Below are 21,501 nucleotides of genomic sequence, written 5' to 3'. Positions count from 1 at the left end.
TTACTGTGATCCAAGTGTCTCCAGTAACGTTTCAACAACATTTAATGATATGTCATTGATGTGAAATTTGTACGTATTTCATCTTGAATATAAAAGTATCGGACAAAGCAACAAGGAATAATTTAAATCTCTTTTTTAATCAAGTATTCATAATAGAATATCGGAATGGTGAATGAAACAGAGTTTTGGAGTGAAATTCGAAAAGATATTCCACTCTATAAAAAAAAGAAACCCAGAATTGTTCCCGCGTTTACAATTCAAGCTTTGCAAGTAAGGTTTTAATATTTCATTACTGTATTTAATTTCTATTTACTAGTATTGGTAATTTGTTCATAGGAAAACACTGTAGTTGCAAAACCTCCACGATGTGGCCTCTACAATCCACAACCACCTAAGCCATCCACTTTCCGTAAATTCTACGAACGAGGTGTATTCCCGATTACATTAGAAACTGATTCTTACGGGCCTAAAATCAGTTGGAAAGTTAAAATCGAAAATTTAGATTTTCATCATTATTTACCGTTATTTTTCGACGGTCTGACGGAAACTGAACAACCATATAAATTTTTAGTAGAACAAGGAATAACTGATATGCTAGAACAAGGTGGTCCAAAAATTCTGCCGGTTGTGCCACAATTAATAATTCCTATTAAAAGTAATATTCTTTTTCATAAACGGTTCTCTAAGTACAATATACTTTACACTGTATAAAATATCCATTTATTGCAGAAGCTCTAAATACAAAAATGCCAGAAATCATTTGCATTACGATGAGAGCTCTTCAGAAGCTTGTACGTTCAGCAGATTGTGTTGGGGAAGCTTTAGTGCCATATTTTCGACAAATCTTACCAGTTCTCAATTTATTGAAAGATAGAAACGGTAAAAAGTGTTAAATTAATCATGTATTTATATTAAGGTAATAATTCAAGTTAATATTGCAGTGAATCTTGGAGAGGGCATAGATTACGCACAGCAGAGAGGAGAGAATCCTGCTGATATGATACAGGAAACACTTGAAATGCTTGAGATATACGGAGGCGAAGATGCTTTCATAAACATCAAGTATATGGTACCTACTTACGAATCCTGTATGATGAACTGTATGATGAATTAATACACACATACAAATTATTTGTTACTTACGTAGAAATATTATTAACAAAATTTTATTGCAATTGTAAATTATAATAAAATTTTAAAACAGAACATCCCTTTGATACGATTATTATTTATAAATATCATATAAAATTTTACAAACATTTTTAAATTGATTCGTCCACGTGCTAAGTTATTGGCAAATTGATTTTGTTTACGCTTTTTTAGAATCCTCCTTTAATGTCACGGTTCTATTAAAAACAAGCTGTAAACAGAGAAATAAATTAGTAATGATATAGATGTTTAAATGTTATATTTCATTCTTACCTTTCCTGATGTACTATCAGGATCTACAGAGAAGAAACCGATGCGTTCAAATTGGAATTTATCCAAAGGTTTCGCCAAACTTGCCAAGCTTGTATCAACATAGCCAACAATTTCTTTTTTGCTATTCGGATTAACGTCACTCAAAAACCCGTTTGGTACTTCATTCGAATCTTCCGGATTTTTATGTTTAAATCTAATAACCACATTACACACGAATAAAAAAAAAGTATGTCAAATATTATAATTACACTAAATATCCGTTATTATTATACAGAAAGTGTTAAAATGACCTCGAATGACCTTGGAACATCAACTTATTTAATTTAGTTTAAATTCTTACTCTAAATATTCCCCTAATACTTACAAGCGTTCATATAATCTAATAGACGCCAATGCAGGATTCGACACCCAATGAATAAAAGCTTTAGGTTTGTTATTTTCAGAAGCAGGTTCTTGTGTAACGATAATGTTTACAATATTACCGCTATCATCTCTTTCTATCTTTTTGACTGTTAATACAACTCCTGCGTGCTTCAAACCAACAGGCTGATCAGATGTTAAGCGTCGAAAATCTTTCGTTGCTTTCTGTCAATGTATAATAAAATTTTTAACATAATTACAATAACTATTACTTCCTTCATTGAACTACCGTGTAAGCATTGAATTGTACCTCTTGAAAATCAGATGCTTCGATGTAAACGATTTCATCAAACACAATATCATGTTGTCCTTTCTCCGGTTCAGTTGGAAAATCGGGAACAGACAATTTCACGGGGTTTTCATGTGGAAAATTACTGATGGTCACTTTTATTGGATCCAAAACAGCCATGTGCCGAGTCGCAGTAACGTTTAAAACATCTCTAACGCATGCTTCTAAAACAGCTGGATCAACAATTGCTTGAGCACCAGTTACACCCATTTGTGCGCAAAAGTTGTTTATTGCTTCAGAAGGAAAGCCTCGTCTACGAAGAGCTGTTAGTGTAAATAATCTAAAAAGAGTACGATATTTGTATAATCATAAACGGATTAGGACTTCTGTTTTCAAATATGTAAATATTAAAATACCTAGGATCATCCCAGTCAGATACGAAACCTTCTTCAATTAGTTTGGCAATTTTTCTCTTTGAAACGACTGTGTAACTCACGTTTAACCGGCCATACTCCCATTGTACGGGGCAATAAATATCCAAAGCATTACAAAGCCAATAATATGACGACCTTCGCGACTGAAATTCTTTTGTACAAAGAGAATGTGTAATGTGTTCTATACTGTCGCACAAACAATGGGTGAAATCATATGTAGGATAAATACACCACTGATCTCCTGTCCTGTGATGAGGAGTGTACTTTATTCTATATGCAACTGGATCTTGTTTTCCTTCTTCTAATGTTACTTTCATACGTAATGTGGCTTCACCTTCTTCAAGTAAACCATTTTTCATATTCTATACAAAAAAAAATCACAAAGTCACTTTAAATTAATTTTTTCTTAATATTATTTATGGGAAATGCAATTACTTGGAACAGTTGAAGACTTTCTGAAATTGGCCTGTCTCGCCATGGACTTGGAGGAGGATTAAAACCTTTTATTTCTTCACTAGATTGATGACAAACATATGCTAAACCTTTTTCTATAAGTTTAATAGCCCATTCGTACAGCTGTTGAAAGTAATCTGAAGAATGTGTAATCTTAGCTGGTTTATATCCAAGCCATTCTACCATTTCACGAATTCCAATAAAAAACTTTTCTTCCTCCTTTTCAGGATTTGTATCATCATAACGTAAGTAACATATGCCATCATGAGCTGCTGCATATCTACAATAAAATCACTCTTTGTATTAGAGTCTAACATGATATAGACAAGAATATAAAAAAGTATAAAACTAAACATAAGAATATACAACAAAATATGAAATATACCCAAAATTAATATTGATTGCCTTTGCATGCCCAATATGTAAAATTCCATTAGGCTCTGGTGGGAATCTAGTTCTCACTTTACCACCTGTTATTTTTAAATGTTGTTGTAACAATTCATGTGTGTTCGGAGTTACAATATATCCTTCTGTTTTATAATTTTCTCCTGGCGTATGGAAATGAACTTTAGTCTTCATCAATTCACTTATTGTTTGAGCACCTACTTTTTCACTTGCTGTCACTGCATGTTTTTGTTCTGCTATACAGCAGAAAATTAAATAATTCACTTTTTAGAATTTTTAACAAGTGATTAATTTTGTGTTCATCTTAAATTTAAAACTTACCCTTGTCTTTACCACCTTTCTTTGCATTTGCTTGTTTAGTTGGTTTAGGAGGTGGAGCAAAATCAGAATCAACTTTAGGTCCTAACAATACAAGTACTTGAACATCAAATTCATTTTTAACTGCTTTCCCATCTGCCCATTTTAAATTATTACGGACATGTTGCATTAATGGACCAAGATTAAACTGATATCTGCAAATACATATAACTTAATGCATTAAAATTTGTCAAATGATGTTCTAAGTTAATTAAGTAAACTATATAATACCTTTTTTGCAATATCTCTGATTTATGTTCATTTATAGCTTTTTCTACTTCAATTTCAATTTCTTCTGGTGAAACAACAATACCTATACCACATTCTTCCTCAAAATTCGAAACATCAATTGCTTCTTTAGTATGATGAAGTAAGAAACTTAACGCTACATCTACCCTTTGTATTGTATCTAACTTTTTCTCAGCTATGTATTTAGCAACAAATGGTAATTTGTCAGAAATTTGATTCTTAATTTTTGAAGCAAGATGATATAATAAAATTCCAATCTCTGGAGTAATAATTCCATATTTATTGGCCTATAAATATGATTACATATGGTACAACTAAATGTGATAATAGTGATGCAATACTCAGTAACTAAAATAGTATTTCGTTAACACTAATAAAATGCATATCAATAGTAAATTTAAATAAACGAAAAATTGATCTATTTAAATAGTAATTAAATCGATATTCCTATAAACACATGTATTTTTAAATATTAAATAATATGCTAACCTCTGTTATAGCAAGTTTTAAATTGTTGGAAACTTGTTTGTTTTTTAACGTTTCTGTAGCCTTCTGTTCACTTAACCCAATTGATTGAAATAATTTTATATTTTCTATTTCCATTGTCATATTTTTTTCTTCTTCCTAGAAAGTAACTGACAGTAGTATTCGATCTCAGAACCGGCGAATCAATCCCGGTACTCGTACAATATACGATAACATTAAACATAGAGGTTATGTCGCAATAGGAAAAGGAAGGACAATCTTTATTGTGAAAGATTAACTTCTATCTTTTAGGTTTTAAAACTTTTACTATCTAATGACATTTCATACATACAATATAACATTATCATTAAAGAATGTAAAACTTTAATCAAATAGAATTAACGCTTCTATTTATTAATGTAAATATGCTTATAAGTAACGTAAAATAGTGGTTTAACATGTGGTGTATATAGTGTGCAAAATTATCGATTTCTTCAGTAGATCATATTATTAAAATTTAGTGCTCTGTATAAATATATATACAATAATTAGTAAAAAAATGAGCGACAGTGACGATGATGATTTACAATTATGTCCCACAACACTAGCTGCTTTAAAGGAATTTCTTCAAGAGAAAGAAGAAAGAGAAAACCAATTACAATGCTTTTCAGAAAATCAAACATTAAACGTTTCTTTTGATGAAAATTGGGTAAGTTAATGCTCTGCATATTCAAATAATGTTGTTGAAAAAATTAAATTTTCCATTTATTTATTAATTAGTACATCGTTACGACAGCAAATAATATAAATATTTTATAAAAAATACGATTTTTAAAACTGATTTTCGTTTATGAATGTATATTATATTTTATAATATTATTATTTTCAAATGTTAACAAAATTTAATAGCAATTAAGTCAATTTTGGTATGATGAAAACACTACTGACACTCTTGTAAATGGTGCAATACATTCTACACAATCTGATGGAAAGATTGCATTAATTTCATGTCCTACGCTTTATAATAAATTAAAAAGAAGCTGTGGTGAACGTCAAGGTATGACGCTACATTTCTGTAATATTATTGTCAATATAAATAAATAAATAAATTTTTTGTTCATAGTAACACTTTTTGAATATGATGAACGTTTCAAAGCATTTGGCTCTGATTATGTACCCTATAATTATAAATTTCCTTTGGACTTACCAAAAGACAAAGAAAATTATTATGACTTAGTCATAGCTGATCCACCATTTCTTTCTGAAGAATGTTTAACAAAAACTGCGCTCACAATAAAATTCTTGGCAAAGAAAAATATTGTACTTTGTACAGGTAAGTATTTACTTCTTATTTATAATTTAATATTATTTTATTTGTTTCTTCTTGTTATCAGGTGCTGTTATGGCAGAGTGTGCAGAAAAGCTGTTGAATGTTAAAATTTGTAATTTTGTACCTCATCATCAAAATAATCTTGCGAATGAATTTTATTGTTACTCAAATTTCGATTTTGATAAAATGTTAAATAAATAAATACACAATCGAAACATTGTATATGATATTTAAATGTTTGAAATTAGATAATCAATAAACACAGTACACATGGTAATACGAAATTCAAACGTCCGAAATGTTCGTTACATTTAAGTAGTCGAGTTACTTCCGGTATTTTAAAATGTCAGTATAGACATTGACTTATTTATTTGTATGGATATATATAAAAAAAATTATTGAATAGAATAAATACCGTTATTTATTTTTCTTCAATTTAATTTTTTATAATTAAAGACTACGGCACATTGGCAATACTGACATATTGTAACATACTCGAACAAAGTATTAAATTTGATGACTTACTTTACGTTTTGTGTTCTACAGTAACTATTGTGTAATAAGCTCTATCTTAGTTTTATATGCACTTTCACAAAATTGAAGTAAAAATACAAAATAGATTCTTCCATATAATAAATAATATAATTTTCTCGACGTTGTTAAGTTTAAACTCCCTAGACTGGGAAAAAATAATCTCTAGATAAACATCTGTGAAAAGAAGACACGCGATGGAAAGCGTAAATATTTACATTTCTTGAGTGTTTGTGGGAGTAATTTTTATTTATAATCATGATAGACGGAAACATTTCCATGGAAGAAGATACAGAATTACGGGATTTGGTGGTGCAAACCCTCGAGAATAATGGTGTTCTTGCAAAAGTGCGGGTATGTCAAAACGAAGTTATAAAAATCACGCCTTTTTTTTAGGTTATGTATTTTATGTCAAAGAACCCGATGAAATTTTTTATTTTTGTCAGGATACTTTTTTCAACGGTTTTTGTAATGTTATAGGCAGAACTGAGAGCAAGTGTGTTCTTAGCTTTAGAAGAACAAGAATCAGTAATGGTATGTCAGAATTTTCTATGTCTTAAAAAATTATGTTTGTAGCTTTCTGTCTGTATTTATAAAAATATTTGTTATACGTTTGTTTGTTTATAGGAATTGATATTTCAAACATAAACTTATAACACAGCTTAATTAATAATACAAAGTTTATAGTAAATTAAAAAAACAATGTAAAAATTTTATTTATAAATACTTTCACTTATGAATAATAAGCAAAATTTGTTTACATTGTGGCCTTTAGATATCTGGAATATATAATTAAATTAATATTTTAGAATCCAGAACCACTTCTCAATAAAACTGTAAAACAGTACCTGGCTAATTCAGAAGGAAAATTATTGTTTTCCTTGGTTAGGGAGTTCCTAGAATATTTTGGTCTTGATTATACAATATCTGTATATGATCCAGAGACATACTTTGGAAAAGAATATAACTATGTTGGAAGAAATAAATTATGTGAAGAATTAGGTATTGAGTCAAATGAACCATTACTTGGGGAAATTTTAAAAAATAGCATGATTAGTGCCTTCAATAATACACAAAAGGTATTTATGCCAAGATATTTTGAAACCTATCGCATTAAAAACATTAAATATTATACATATTTTATGTTATTAAACATAATAATTGTAAGGTATAATTATTTTTACAGAATGAAACTGACAACAGCAGATTTAATAAAACTGATGAAAATGCAACAAATATTGCTAATGCAACATTTGAGATTTCCATTCCAAAGGTATTACATAAAGAAACAACATCGTTATCGAATAATAATATTTCAAGTAAATTGGAGAGTGTTTCACAACAAAGCCCAAAACTTCCAATAAATGTGACAATAAAAGATAACAAAAGCAAAGAAATATCTTTTGATGATATTTCAGTAGATCAATCAAATTGTGAAAAACAAAGTGATTCTCTCAGGAAGAATTCCATTTCTGAAAGTTCACAGAAGGACAATGGAATTGATAGTAAAGGGAACAATAATATGCATTTTGATACACTCTCTGTAAGTCCAAATGGCACAACTACAGTGATGAATCACATGACAGAGGAGACTGAAATAAATACAACCATCCAAACAAATTTACTAAATAAAACCGAGCCTTTAATTAAGTTTGATGAATCTATAGTTACTGAACTACAAACAAATCAAACTGAAGATATAAATAAGCAAAATAATATAAATAGTTTGGAATTACAAATGACAAATAACGTACAAAATAAAAAGTCAGTTAATACCGGAAATAGTTTTGGGAAAACTGTTTACTTTGAAGAAATTATTGTTGATGGAAAAAGAGAAAATATCAATACTATACATAATACTGAATCCTTTTTACAAGATTTACCATCTTTAGATAAGAAATCTCAATCTATACTTAGTGATCTTCCACCATTAAATGGCAAAAAGACTAATATTAATGATCTGAAGGAATTGATGGATATTGGACTTGGTATGTTAATGTACATTTGTCACGTTTGAACATTTTTGAAAAATAAAAATTAATAAAGCTTTGTTTGTTTTAAAAGTAGAATAAAAATTTACTTCATTATTTTATTGCATTATGTTTAACACATTTATATCTTACAAGTACATAAAGATTTACAGTGGAATCATCAATCTATTTATGTGTATGTGTATATTATCATCAAAATGATTTTTTCAGGAACTGATGGTGTTGATAATTACGAAGAAGATTTTATTTCATCTGCATCTGGTAGTGCTTATGATCAAAGCCCTATAAAGGAACCTGAAAAATCAAATAGTCCAATAAAATTACTCACAAAAAAACAAGACAAATCTCAAAGTGTGCACAGTGAAGACATAAGCGAAGAAATTGAGGAAGTCGATGATATATTGAGCAGCACTTCATGTGTAAGTAAATTCGACACAAATGAAAGGTCTTCTCGCTTAATACATGTTACTAAGTAACAAACATTTTCTTACATAGTTTGAGTACTCCACTTATAATTCTTTTTTAGCTTGAAGACTTAAATATGGATAAAAATATATCAAATTTTACAACGGGTATTACAGCTAATTGTGCGAAAGAATTATAATTGAAAGATCAAAAAACAAGTACAGTCTTTATGTTCTGCAAGTATTTCAAAACGCTATTTTTTTTTTTTATAACATTCATATTTGATATCCTACACTAGGATATTAAGTATGTTAATGAAGATTATGGCGAATCACAAACTTGCAGAATTACTTTTTGGTTTTTGACATGGCACTGCCATTTATGGCTCAATACTTATAAGTTTTTCTACAAAAAAACGTAGAAGGGAAACGTCTGAATGTATTACTAAAAGTGTTACATTTTCCGTATTTTATATATATATTTCTCAATAGAAACAAACATATTTTTGTATAAATCATAAATTCCTATTTGATATATTCTATCAGTATTTAAAAATGAAAGTTTTTGAAGGAATACTCTGAATTTAGTATTACATTTGTTGTAAAATGACAGGTAAAATATTTTAGCTATTTACAAAGAAAATACGAAATGTTTTATTGAAATGAGCTAAACATAGATAAACCAACTGCCAATGCCTTTTGTTACTACCACGATAAGATGTAAAATTATATTTCATGTAAATTTAAGAATTGAAAACAGAAAGCATCTGAAAGTTCCAAGAGATTTATATAACAAATGTTGTTAGCATATATATAATTTTGTAATGCAATAAGAAATGTCTGCAATTAGAAAAGTACATTGACATCACAGAAATGAAGAACTATTTAATTCAATCTGATACATTAAATGTTCAAAATCAGTATGCAAAATGTTTTTGTTTAGAAATTGTGATACATCGTTGATTGACTTAGAACTGTAATACAAAGACTTTTATTGGATTTTCAGACAAGCTGCCTTCTACGTTATTCTGTAAATATGTCTAGTATTATTATTCTTAAAGCCAATTATCTCAATGTTAAAATACCTTAAGAAGCAGAAAGTAATCAGCTACATTAATGATTGTTGGATACTTAGTTATGTCTCTTTAAAAAACTTTGTAATAATTTTGTTGTGTTTACCAAAATAATTTTTGTCTGATTTTATGACTGAACGTCATTAATTACCTCACTTAACTGAAGATACTGGTATAAGTATCGATAGCAATATTGATAAATTATCCGTCTAAAAGTGGATTGCCTAAAAATAAATTAAATTGTTCTTTTCAAAGGTAATGGTGCTAAATGTGTAAACTAAAATAATTATTTATGAAAGTTGAAGTTATCTGATGGAGAATTAGGAGCTTATGTTTTCTTTGCAAACCTAATTTGTAATATCTCAATAATTATAAAGCTTTAGACTAAGAAACTAAATTTTTGGGCAATCCAATACCTTGATAAACATATTCGTATTAATATATTATGCTGCGAATAAGATGCAATAACTAAGTACAATTCATGGTGGATCAACGGAATGCTTGACAAATCAAAATCTGTTTGTAAAAATGTACAGCCTGCTTTCTTCACAAAAATTTTTAGTAGCACATGACTAATTTATAGTCATCAACACTAAATACTGTAACTGATTCAAACAAAGAGATTTCATAATCTTTTTAATGTGACTTACAATTCCATCTGCACAAGACTAACTCTATTTAAGACTAAAATTACTATAATTATATAGCTAAAACATTTCATATATAACTCAATTAGGAAGTAATTGTTGAATGTAATTTCACTATACAGTGTTACTTATAATACAATATGACTGAGTTTACTTATGAGGAAGACTCATAGCTGTTGCATCATCTGATATTCATTAAACATTTTGTGATGAATTTAAATCAAAAGTAAACAAATACGTACTTACATGTTTGTACGAATGTATATTATTTATGAAAATATTTGAGGTTAAAGTTCTGATGTATTTGCAAGGAACTTCTGTAATTTAATATGACACAGTACTATTTCTTACACTTCTACAATACATGTGTTTTCATTTTATAGAGGTACATTATTATCAACATATCAAAACTTTAACATAAAATATTTTTCTAAATGATGCTAGCTCATACAAAAATTTAAATACTTAAGCATTTATTTTTGCTATAGATTCATCATAAAAGATATAATTAAGATCAGTCACTAAACAGCTATAACTTTTTCTTATTTAGTTTTGCTGAAAGTTGAGTTTTTTATTTTACATATTTTTTTAGATGTTTTTTTATTAGTTATGAATAAAAACAGTTAATAATTGATTTTATATTATTTAGGTGATTTATAATGATCAAAACCACTTGCCCATTTAAGATTTACATCTTGAGCATAAAAATTTGTACTAGTATATATTTATATAGAATTATCACTGGAGTAGCAAACAGAACAAATTTGCTAATTTCTGTATTATTCAGAGTATATGTAGAACAATGAAATCGCTTAGTTTGAATCAATTTTTATCACTATGTATATATTAAAGCAGGTGTGTTCCTGACCAATCAACGTGGTTACATTTTAAAATCAATATAACATAATTTTATAAACACAATTTCAGGACAACACTGAACATTCCTACACTATAGAACGTAAAGCATAAATACATTCCATTGTTATGAAGATTATTACACTTTTGTTGTATTGTTAGAATTAGTAAGCAAATTTACAGCATAAGTATTTTTCACTATAGAATATAAAAGAGAGAAAGAGCGCGCGCGCGTGTGTGTGAGAGCATAATTTACAATATATTTCATAAATACATGATATATTAAAATTTTATTTTGTATTTTCATAAAATTTGAAAATGTTTTTGTAGACGTTTGTTATCACAAGGTATACAAACGATTTTATATTTATATGGTTTCAAGTAATTTTAAACTCGATTAATTTATAGTTATGTAGTCTTCATGTATTTTAACATTTTTGAAGGTCTTGTTACAGGTTTATTACAATTATCAGTTGCGTTGTAATTACAATATATTTGTTGCATTCGTACAGAAACAAATCTTGATACATTGATATCATCTTGTGTTCATCGTTAATTCCAGTTTGATTTGAAAAGTATTCAGCATGGTTGCAGGCTCTGTGGCGCAAAAGAAGTGATAAAATATCAATAATTTTTAGTTGTAGTGACGATTTATTCCTCATCAACAATCAATAATGCAGGAGTATTTAATAACAAGAAATGAAAAGAAACAAAAGTGAGTTAAACAAAATATTAATTTTTTAATCCACATTTACTAAGAATTTTTTTCTTTTTTTCTTCTCATTTCTTTTACTTAGAAGAACTTCAATTATAATATTCTTCTGCATATCACTATAACTTTAACACAGAATAATTTCAATAAATTAATCAAAGCTAACTAAAGTACTATATAATCATGTTTCTTTAGATTAGTAAAATAATTTCTTACAAGATCACATTGTCTGCTACCATGTCAAATCAATGATGAATTGTTAACATAGAACAACATTATCTACTTCCATTTGTTATTTATATCTAACGGAGAATAAGCTTTCAGCTATTCTGGTGAATATATTATCAGTTGGCAATTTTGTTACATACTATTTTCAAAAGTTTCTAAAATATATATGTAAAATACATTACAGATATGCAACATTTAATTTTATATGCTAAGCATTAAAAGAATTCAGTACAAAAAACCTTGGAAGTGTATCTTCCAAATAAAAGATAAATACCAATTTGTTTTTTTGATACATACATCTTTGAAGGACTTTTTTGATAGGAAAGGAATATTATAAATGGGTAATGATATCGATTTGTTATGTTATAAAATGTATCTGTATTAATCTGTACATATGATGACGGTATTTAATGCACTATATATGAATTAATCATAGATCCTGCAAACACTGGTACGAAATAGTTGTAATAAATTTAATTAATGTTATTTGCTAATTTATACTGTCAAATTAAGCAGATAAAGTATTAATGAACTATTCACAATATTTTTTCATACAGTCTTAGAGAATTACATCTGTAACCACGTTGAGATATTGGTAGCTATATTGTGCCTTTTAGTGTGTATGAATAATAAACAATGCAAATACATACTATGGAATTGTGGGATTTACGAAACACCTAAGTTACTTATTTATGATTTTGGAGTACGATGTAATGATATTCATGTATATGTTATTTATTTTATAAAAATTTTTCTCTTTTGCAAGTGTGAATTTTTTTATGAACACCTTGTAACCAATCCTTATTATGAACGCAGATAAGTAAAAATAATGTCAATGAATTATTCATTTCATTATTTTTAATTTTAATAAATGCCTTTTATTTTTACAATTATTCAACATATTCGTGTATTATATAAAACAGACAATAGATAAACAATATTTGTTATCTAATATCTTATGAAAAAGGAAATATTAATAATAATAATATAAAGTTCATTCGCTTTTTAATAATAAATATATATGTATATATTAATAAATTTTTAATTTATTATATTATATTACTATTCTATAAATGTGCACAATAGTGTAATTACACTATTCATGGACAATACAATGTACACACATATACATATATAAAAGTAAGTTTTGTAATTGAAATTAATTAAAATTAACACCTCAATGTGTAAAAAAATTGTTTAATGTTTATTACTAACTTGCAGATGTTTCTTCTATAACAATCTTATAATAAATATATGTTGTAATTACAATTGCAATATTTTTCAACAATGTTTTGAAAATAGTAAACATATAATTATTACTATACAGTGAACTACAGGATGTACAATAAGGAAACAATTTATTCAAAAATTTATACTTTTACATTCTATTACGTTCTCTTTGTAGTCGATCACTATATGCTTTCGATACAAGATTATATGCATCCATATACCGGTCCATACACATTGCTACACATTTCTGAAAGTAAAACATAATAATCAATAAAATGATCTTATATTTATAAAAATGAAAATAAATATATACAAAGGTAGCTCTTAACAAATCAAAGCTTTTAACTATTCGAATGAGCAGTCCAGTGCAAGAGGAGCTACGTCCAATAGTAATGTCTTAAGATATTAAGGCATTTGTTAAAATTTATTAAACATTGTGTTTCTCAATAGAAATTGCATAATTAAACTTGCAATTTTTTTACTTTGTTTCCTATATACTTTAATCTGAAAATTGGATTAAAAAACAATGTTACAAAAGCAGTTTTAATTAAAAAATGTTATATTCAAAAGCATTCCACATGGTAAATATATTTTCATATATTTTATTTATACTGAAACACATTGAGATATTTTGAAAGTTTTAACAAAACAATTTTGTAAATTTTATTCTCATGACTCTTGATCATTATCTTCTCATGGTACATTTAATTTTTTTGTCATAGCTCTCTTTTGCTCAGAAATTATAACACATAAGAAAAACAATCATTAATATATACAAAGAATAATACAATATTTTTAAATAACAATATATTTACTTTAGGTTAATGTCAAATAACTGTGTGCTACAAGTTAAAACTAGTCTAAGAAACAATGATTTGCTATGTACTTATGATGAAATTCTTTGACACATTGACTGATAATTTTGTGAACAATTTTAGAATAACCTTATATATATATAATTCATTTATATTTCATATAATATATTTTACATTAAGTGAATCTAACTGAATCAGATACAAACGAAAGAAAATAAATCCTTAGCTTTAAGTAGACATTAAATTACAAAATTAATTATACATTCTAAAACTGGAATCTGCAGCAATTGTGATTAGAAATTAGTCAATTTACTATTCAATACATTTTTATAAATATTTAGTCTCCTTTAAGGTTATATTTTATAAAATAAGAAGGGTTACCTGTTCAGAACTATCCAGCGTCGTACCTGGCTTAATTATACACTTTTTAAAGCATTTCTCTGTCATTTTCTAAAAATATGAGAGTAAACTTGCGCCATTCATTCACTTTACATTCTTAAAAGTAAAAAATAATCGTGTACTTGTGTAATCGTACCGTAAGTAACTCCTGTGCATTTGCAACAGCAATTTGTTGTTTAATTTGATCCATAAGCTCCTCCCGTTGGGAACTTGTTAACGAGCCGGACGTTAGAGAGTCCATATTTTAATATGATCGTTTTATCTATGATAATGTCTCAATGAAAATTATTTTGCACTACTTCGGTTTCTAAATTACCGTGTTGGTCTCCGGCTGGTTCAATACACCGGAAGCACGTGAAGTTATCATTTAAAATGCTGTTTTCAATTATAAAGAAGTTAAGGTTATGTAATGCTGCGTCGATAACAATACGTTTCCACTGTAGCATGATACCGTCGGTCTCACATGAAAACCCGCCTTAGCAAAAGCAAAATTCGCGGTCTTTTTCCGAAGAATGGTTTCCGCTTTCCAACGCGCATGTGTACTACTTGCATCATTTCGTAGTAACAATACTGATTCGTTGAGAATCGCACGATTGCAAAACAGTTAAAGTTCAATAGAGGTAATTCATACCAATGATACTGACTGGTCAGTAATCGCACGGTCGCTGAAGAGTGCAAGCTCAATGGGTCTAGAGGATTACAAGGAACTTGTGGCAACATGCGCCTCAATTTCTACTATGGGGCAGATGTTGTCCGGAACGTAAGTTGGATTACTTTTAAACTGGAACCAAACTAATGTCAAGTGCAAACATTTTTATGAAACAATCGGTAACTGGAACTGATTTATTATTAATGTTGAAGATATTAATCGGAAAATGTGGTGACAATTTTTTAAAAAATCACCTGAGTAAGAAATTAAACGTTTCTGTTATAAATAATAATGATTTATAAAGAAAAACACCATATCTGATTTTAATAACCCTGAAAAATCGTCGGAAGCAGCATTATATATTTGATTTAGTATTAAGTGAGAATAACTGCATTTAATAATTATTAAGTTTATGAGATAACGAGTTGCCGGCTGCTTACGACAGCTGAATTAACCTAACCCAAACACAGCTTATGAAGTACGGCGTGTAATATTGAATATATTTTTACGTATATCATTGAAACTAAAGCCAAGTGATGGTTACGTGTATAAGGAAAAGCGATTTCGATTCATGTCCTCTATACTATATTTCAAGGTCATTGAAATCGGTAGAACATGTTTTTTTATGAGTAATCACTATGGATACGATTGTATACATTATATGAAATACATATTTTAATATTTCAAACAAATATTAATAAAAAAGATTCATTTTTTTTCAATATTTAATTGAATTATTCAATAATGTACATTATACATTTATTTGTTTAATTAAAAAGTAAAAGTGTACTGACATATTTTATTTTCACATTAGTCTAGTTTGAATTATCAATAATATAAGAACTTTATCTACTCTGTATTTTTTATTCCCGAATGTAGTTAAACAGTGATTTGAATATTTTTAACAAAAAAAGATTTATGTATGGAAATTTATGTACAATTATTGAATATGTACATTTATTCTTATTATTGAATGCAATTAATTCATTTTCAAATATGTTTTCTTTCTATTAATTATAGATTAATATGCAAAGACATTTGCAAAAAAGGATCATCAAAAGGTTTTGACCCAATGCCTTTCTTGGGTGGTATAGGAATGTGAGTGTAAAGTTTTATGGTTTTATATTTTATTAGAATTTTGTTTAACTGTGCTGGCCTTACTAAAAAACTGATAAATTGCATTAGCTGATCGTATGTATAATGAATTTCGTTTTTTATTGGTTTTACGTTTTGTCATTTTAAGAGAACTATAAATATATAATTATTTATAAATTAGGATTACATGTAGTAAATGAAATATTTTTTATTTAGGTGCATTTTGATGCTTCAATATGCATTCATTGTGAAAGATCCTGCAATGATCAATGTTAATGTTTTTGGATTACTCACAAACACAGCATACATGGCTGTATATTATTATTACTCACCACACACGGTATGAATGTTTATTTATATAGTAATATGCATATTCCTTTTTTTCATACTGACTATTACATTGTTGTATACACCTTCATCTCTTTTGCATTTTATCTTCCATTATGTAATGTGATTTCTCAAAACACATTGGTATTATGAATTAAATGGAAACTCAACTTTTGAAGTACTAATACCTAAGTTTCCTCTTAAAAATATGAAATTTATTTACAAATTGCACTCAGTTTATTATTACTTATTCATTCCTGAATAGGATACTGAAAGTAAAGATAAGATCTTGAGTAATTCTCAGATTACAAGTTCGATAGCTGATTGTTTATTTCAAGAGTCTCCTATTCGCGTAGGAAGCACGGATCAAATTTGCGGTTTCGACGACCGACGATTAACGTCTCTAGTTCCCTTTTATATATGACAAGTTATCACTTTCAACTTCGTAGATTAAACAGTTTACTTTCGTGACGCGACATGTTTCTTTTATCAACATTTATCGTTCACTGTATTGCCCTTGTAAATCCTATCGGGTGAGCATGAAGTTACACGTAAAACTCTCCGGATTATTTCGAGTAAAACGATAACTCACTTACCAATTAAAATTTCTCTATTAAAAACTGATATCTTACGCATTTCTAGAAGGATACACTGACTTTAATGGGCAAGGTTGCAGCTGCAGTGTCGGTCTTCCTCGTGTATGCTCAAGTGGAAATTCCCGAGAAGCTTGAGTATCGGTTTGGATTAATTGTGACGGCATTATTCTTTCTCTTAATTGGGTCTCCGCTTATTCATCTCGTAAGTATATTCTCATGAATTTAATCTTGATCGAACGACGTACGAACCTGTATGGTACTTGCCGTGGAAAGATTAACACGTTGACTGCCACGAGGATTTCTAGCGTTTTATATAATAATACTTATTTTTTAATAACAATTGAAAATGGTATTGAAAATAATTATTAATGATTTGATATCGCAGTAGTCATATTACACTATTATCTAGCTATTTATGTTATTAAATATTTTTATTTAACATCAATCTTTTTATTGCAATTGTTCTTCAGCAATTTGGAAGCTCCGGTCATCGATGATCATCGTTGCCAGTCAACGTGTTAATGCAGCGGCGATTGTGAGATTTTGAGCCAGACTTGCTTGGGAACAACAGAACCATGTAGCAAAATTGCTTTACAATAATTCTTACAGTTGTGTTCCCTATAAATCAAACTAAATCATTAGACTCTTTACTCTTGACACTAGATGACAAGCACTTTTTGAATTGTCGAATTTCCACATTTATTTTTGGAGTCTGATCTTATTTGGGTGGCTAATGAAACTAACACCATTAAGTTCGTCACAATGAGTACCTTTCATAAATGTAAGAAATCACAACACACGTGTGTAGATATATGTCCCCTTATCACAATGAGTGTCTTTCATAAAGAAATCGCTACGCGTTTAATGCAGCTAATTTGTCCTCTAAAAGCATTAACGTCACTTGGCTTCCAGTACTTAACGTTTACTATTCGTTACTTGATCTTCAGTACTTGATAATCGAAATTTTCCAATTAACACGTTGACTGCCACGTTGACAGCGTGTCACGTTTCACTCAATTCTTTTATAATTGTTCACACTACTGAACATTTTTATTCTACATCAGCTACTTTACAAATTATAATAATTCAGTTACTATTGTAATAATAGAAAGTATACCATAGAGGATCGGAAATCGGTAACCGATTTTTCAGGTAATCGGACAGGGAAAACTAAACGTGCAAATATACTGAAATAATTAATACCGATTTCTAAATGTAAACATTGCTGTATAATCTTGATATGTGACTCATTACATTCTCCGATAATGGGCCTTTGAGATAACCGGTATTCGGGCAAGCAACGCCACACATTGTGCAATATTCTGTTTCCATAATCACGCTGTCACGGTTTATCACCTCATTACAGAATTAAGAAAATTGATTTAGACAGCTGTGCTATTGTTTAATTAAAACTATGGTAACGCTTAAACGCGATAAAATATTATCAAATTGAAGATAACACTTGTATTAGTGCAAATGTTTAAGGCAATGAATTTTGAAATATGATTCAATATGTTACACGATATAGATGAAAAATAGAATACTGCAGTTCGGTGATTATAGATACACCATTGAAAACAACAATCGCATTCCAAGTGTACTGGGTTTCTAAGAGTTACGTAACTGCTCGATCATTTTGCGTTGCAACATGGAATTCTAAAAAGTCATCGGCCATGGGAAACCAAGCGAATAATCATGCGACGAAAACCATCGGAATTGAACGGAAATTTTTAGAGATTTCAAAATTCTTTCAACTCCTCGCTGGTACGATCGGTAAAAAGAAATTTATAGATTTTCGTTATGTATTAATTTGGATTTCCATTTTCTATTTGTACGCTTTGTGTATTCGAAACGTGCAATACCTAATTGCCAATGTTTTTCTTCGTCAGCAGTTTCTCATTGACCGAAATATTTTTCGTTCGTCATTGAACGACAATTGTTCAATGACAATTTCCATGCTTTTCAAATAGGAATGTTTTCCTTTATCGCGAACGTAGTTAAATTACTTTAGAACTTTTAATGGCCTAGTATGTTTCTAATGTTTATCAATGTAATTTGAATACGTTCATTCGTATCGTTGTATGTATCTATCATATGTTTACCAATTCTAATTTAAAAAATGCAGTTAATACGTACATCCTAAAGAAGTATTTATATTTCGAAGATTGTTTTGTTTAATAACGATTCGTATGGTTTGTGAAGTTAGTGCAATTGATTATAATATAGGCATTCAAAATTTCTATAATTTTTCAGATCATCTAGAAATAGTTTAGAATTACGTATAGTTCATAATTGTTAAAAGAAAGAATGTTATTTGTGATATAGTGTGTAATTATGTTTATTTTTGTTTTTTTTATCAGGGAGAGATTATAAGGACGAAAAACACGGATATACTTCCATTCCCTCTTATTCTTACGGGAACACTCGTTAGTTTTCAATGGCTGTTATATGGTGTTATAATTAATAATTTATTTATCATCGTAAGTAAACAGTTGGTTTATATATCAAATAGATTAGATGTCTCCAGTGATTTATCAGATATTAATGCGCTGTGTTTTAATAGTTTCAGAACGTCGTAGGTTTTCTCCTTTCTGTGGCACAGTTGTCGTTGTTTGTAATATTTCCGTCGAAGTCGAAAGGAAAAACCGGTGACGAAGGAAAGACGGATTAACAAGAAAGTAAATTAGTTTGCTAATATAAATGAACTCTTTGCCTTACAATATCGTGTCAGACTCGCGACGGAGATATCAAACGGATTTTAACAAATATAAATATCATTTGATTTATGTAAATCCTAACAAAATATTATTTTCTTGATATCAACTGCTATGTTTTATAGCACACAGAGATAGGATGAGCATGAAGTTCTTTTATTTTTCTAATAAATTGTAAAGAATAAACTAATTCTACTCAGCACACTTGTGAAAGAAATCGTAAGGCAAAGGGTTAAATAGCTAATAAATACTTGCCTTAACTTGTATGTTCCTACAAGTATAAAGAACAATAATTCCGATATAAATAGTAAGTCCATATTAATTAATATCATTAACCTAAAGAGAGAGTGTATATTTTATTCTATTCAGACGATTTTTGAAATAAATAAATTACTATCAATTCAGATGAAATTAATTTTAACTAAAGTTGTTAATATAGCTAATTCTTTTGCTACAGCAAGTTTTACATTAAGTATTTTGTATTTAAATTATTTACTCGTGACTTGTATTCAAATCGAAAATATACAAATACAAATACTAATATAAACTTTCTGAACTGTGTTTTTTAATATAGAAATGTCAGCGTTTAGCAAAAATTCTGTGGAGCATTTTGATACTTACTGTTTAAACAGTTTATTCAAAGATAGTTCTATGTAAGTAGATTTGTTAAAACAGTGTTGACCAAATTTGAAGAACATTCCTACTGGAATTTTTCATCAAATTTAACTATAATTCTTTTATCATAAAAATGAGGGGGATTTATTTATTACAAATTATTGAAAGAATCGATTCCTAGCAAAATCACACAGATTGTAACTAACGATAGTAAAAACTATAAAAATGATTACACTACTAGTTTTGCTACGACTGCTATCAAAGATGGCGACATTGAGTCTCAAGATAACAAAGATATCAGTTACACTTTTAATACAATTCTAAAGAAACATATTAAAGAAAACATTTTGCTGATACTTTAAATCTCAAAATGAAGTCAGGCGCAATTTTAAATTACTTCTAAGACAAACTATTCCATATTTATATTCCCCCCTTATCAAAGTAATCCATACAAACAATTTCACTTTTTCCGACCAAACAATCATTATTACTATGACAACGATACTATTTAAAACCATCCCAATTACCACAAAGCTAACTAACTATCAATACAACCCAACAGAAAAACCAAACAAACAATATATCCATCAAACAAAACAGTATTCCAAAATAATTCATAATACAAATTTTCCTATATCCAGCCAAAATATTTCCTATCACCGTTGAAAAGCTGTGATTCACAGGTACGAGTTCTACAAGAAGATGAGTTCAATTGCTCGATCCTCAAAGCACACGCGATCATTGGTCGAGCGCAGGGGTGATCGTTATTCATGTGTTCATTATGCAAATACAATTGTACGTCTAATAATAAGCCCGGGATACTTTTCAATGATTGACGTATGTAGTCGTACGTGTC

At 28.7% G+C, this 21,501-nt stretch overlaps 7 protein-coding genes across 14 annotated transcripts in view; 5 read left to right on the top strand and 2 right to left on the bottom strand.

Annotated features, from left to right (window-relative positions):
• Positions 1 to 9: 9 nt before the first annotated feature.
• LOC116424802 (parkin coregulated gene protein homolog) lies at positions 10 to 1,174 on the top strand. The gene is made up of 4 exons (XM_031971689.2): positions 10 to 270; positions 337 to 655; positions 730 to 879; positions 942 to 1,174. Exons 1-4 carry the CDS (start codon positions 166 to 168, stop codon positions 1,112 to 1,114), a joined length of 747 nt encoding a protein of 248 aa, XP_031827549.1. The 5' UTR covers positions 10 to 165; the 3' UTR covers positions 1,115 to 1,174.
• On the bottom strand, positions 1,120 to 4,609 carry GlnRS (Glutaminyl-tRNA synthetase). 3 transcript variants are annotated; one of them, XM_031971652.2, is made up of 10 exons: positions 4,459 to 4,607; positions 3,952 to 4,256; positions 3,685 to 3,875; positions 3,344 to 3,599; positions 2,941 to 3,238; positions 2,488 to 2,867; positions 2,093 to 2,411; positions 1,787 to 2,007; positions 1,423 to 1,615; positions 1,120 to 1,360 (listed from the first exon to the last, which is right to left on the bottom strand). In XM_031971652.2, exons 1-10 carry the CDS (start codon positions 4,576 to 4,578, stop codon positions 1,310 to 1,312), a joined length of 2,334 nt encoding a protein of 777 aa, XP_031827512.2. In that variant the 5' UTR covers positions 4,579 to 4,607; the 3' UTR covers positions 1,120 to 1,309. The 3 variants fall into 3 exon arrangements, with proteins under 3 accessions (XP_031827512.2, XP_031827518.2, XP_031827526.2); XM_031971658.2 differs by having other exon boundaries at positions 3,344 to 3,596; XM_031971666.2 differs by lacking the exon at positions 3,952 to 4,256 and having other exon boundaries at positions 4,459 to 4,609.
• A 384-nt stretch (positions 4,610 to 4,993) lies between these two features.
• On the top strand, positions 4,994 to 6,111 carry LOC116424808 (EEF1A lysine methyltransferase 1). Its single transcript, XM_031971703.2, has 4 exons — positions 4,994 to 5,143; positions 5,344 to 5,491; positions 5,558 to 5,767; positions 5,829 to 6,111. The coding sequence occupies exons 1-4, from the start codon at positions 4,994 to 4,996 to the stop codon at positions 5,963 to 5,965; spliced, it is 645 nt and encodes a 214-aa protein (XP_031827563.2). The 3' UTR covers positions 5,966 to 6,111.
• A 150-nt stretch (positions 6,112 to 6,261) lies between these two features.
• Positions 6,262 to 9,795, top strand: LOC116424794 (uncharacterized). The gene is made up of 6 exons (XM_031971676.2): positions 6,262 to 6,649; positions 6,776 to 6,829; positions 7,105 to 7,374; positions 7,482 to 8,283; positions 8,497 to 8,705; positions 8,813 to 9,795. Exons 1-6 carry the CDS (start codon positions 6,554 to 6,556, stop codon positions 8,888 to 8,890), a joined length of 1,509 nt encoding a protein of 502 aa, XP_031827536.1. The 5' UTR covers positions 6,262 to 6,553; the 3' UTR covers positions 8,891 to 9,795.
• A 3,587-nt stretch (positions 9,796 to 13,382) lies between these two features.
• LOC116425209 (mitochondrial import inner membrane translocase subunit Tim13) lies at positions 13,383 to 15,084 on the bottom strand. Its single transcript, XM_031972634.2, has 3 exons — positions 14,786 to 15,084; positions 14,632 to 14,700; positions 13,383 to 13,682 (listed from the first exon to the last, which is right to left on the bottom strand). The coding sequence occupies exons 1-3, from the start codon at positions 14,888 to 14,890 to the stop codon at positions 13,584 to 13,586; spliced, it is 273 nt and encodes a 90-aa protein (XP_031828494.1). The 5' UTR covers positions 14,891 to 15,084; the 3' UTR covers positions 13,383 to 13,583.
• Positions 15,085 to 15,184: 100 nt separating this feature from the next.
• Positions 15,185 to 20,582, top strand: LOC116425200 (sugar transporter SWEET1). Its single transcript, XM_031972622.2, has 6 exons — positions 15,185 to 15,409; positions 16,319 to 16,396; positions 16,610 to 16,733; positions 17,363 to 17,518; positions 19,677 to 19,796; positions 19,880 to 20,582. Exons 1-6 carry the CDS (start codon positions 15,333 to 15,335, stop codon positions 19,985 to 19,987), a joined length of 663 nt encoding a protein of 220 aa, XP_031828482.1. The 5' UTR covers positions 15,185 to 15,332; the 3' UTR covers positions 19,988 to 20,582.
• Positions 20,583 to 21,051: 469 nt separating this feature from the next.
• The window catches only part of Gyc88E (Guanylyl cyclase at 88E), a 33,418-nt gene continuing 32,968 nt past the window's right edge, over positions 21,052 to 21,501 (top strand). For 5 of the 6 annotated variants that reach the window (XM_076368075.1, XM_076368074.1, XM_031972563.2 and 2 more), the window contains exon 1: positions 21,052 to 21,482. The gene's annotated coding sequence lies outside the window, so the exon portion shown is untranslated. Of the gene's footprint in view, positions 21,493 to 21,501 lie in introns of all 6 variants that reach the window. The other variant, XM_076368073.1, reaches the window with a different exon arrangement.

Source organism: Nomia melanderi, chromosome 5 (assembly GCF_051020985.1).
Source record: "Nomia melanderi isolate GNS246 chromosome 5, iyNomMela1, whole genome shotgun sequence".
NCBI classification, from domain to species: domain Eukaryota; kingdom Metazoa; phylum Arthropoda; class Insecta; order Hymenoptera; family Halictidae; genus Nomia; species Nomia melanderi.
Note: the sequence above shows the minus strand (reverse complement) of the source record. Positions and strands in the feature narration are given on the sequence as shown.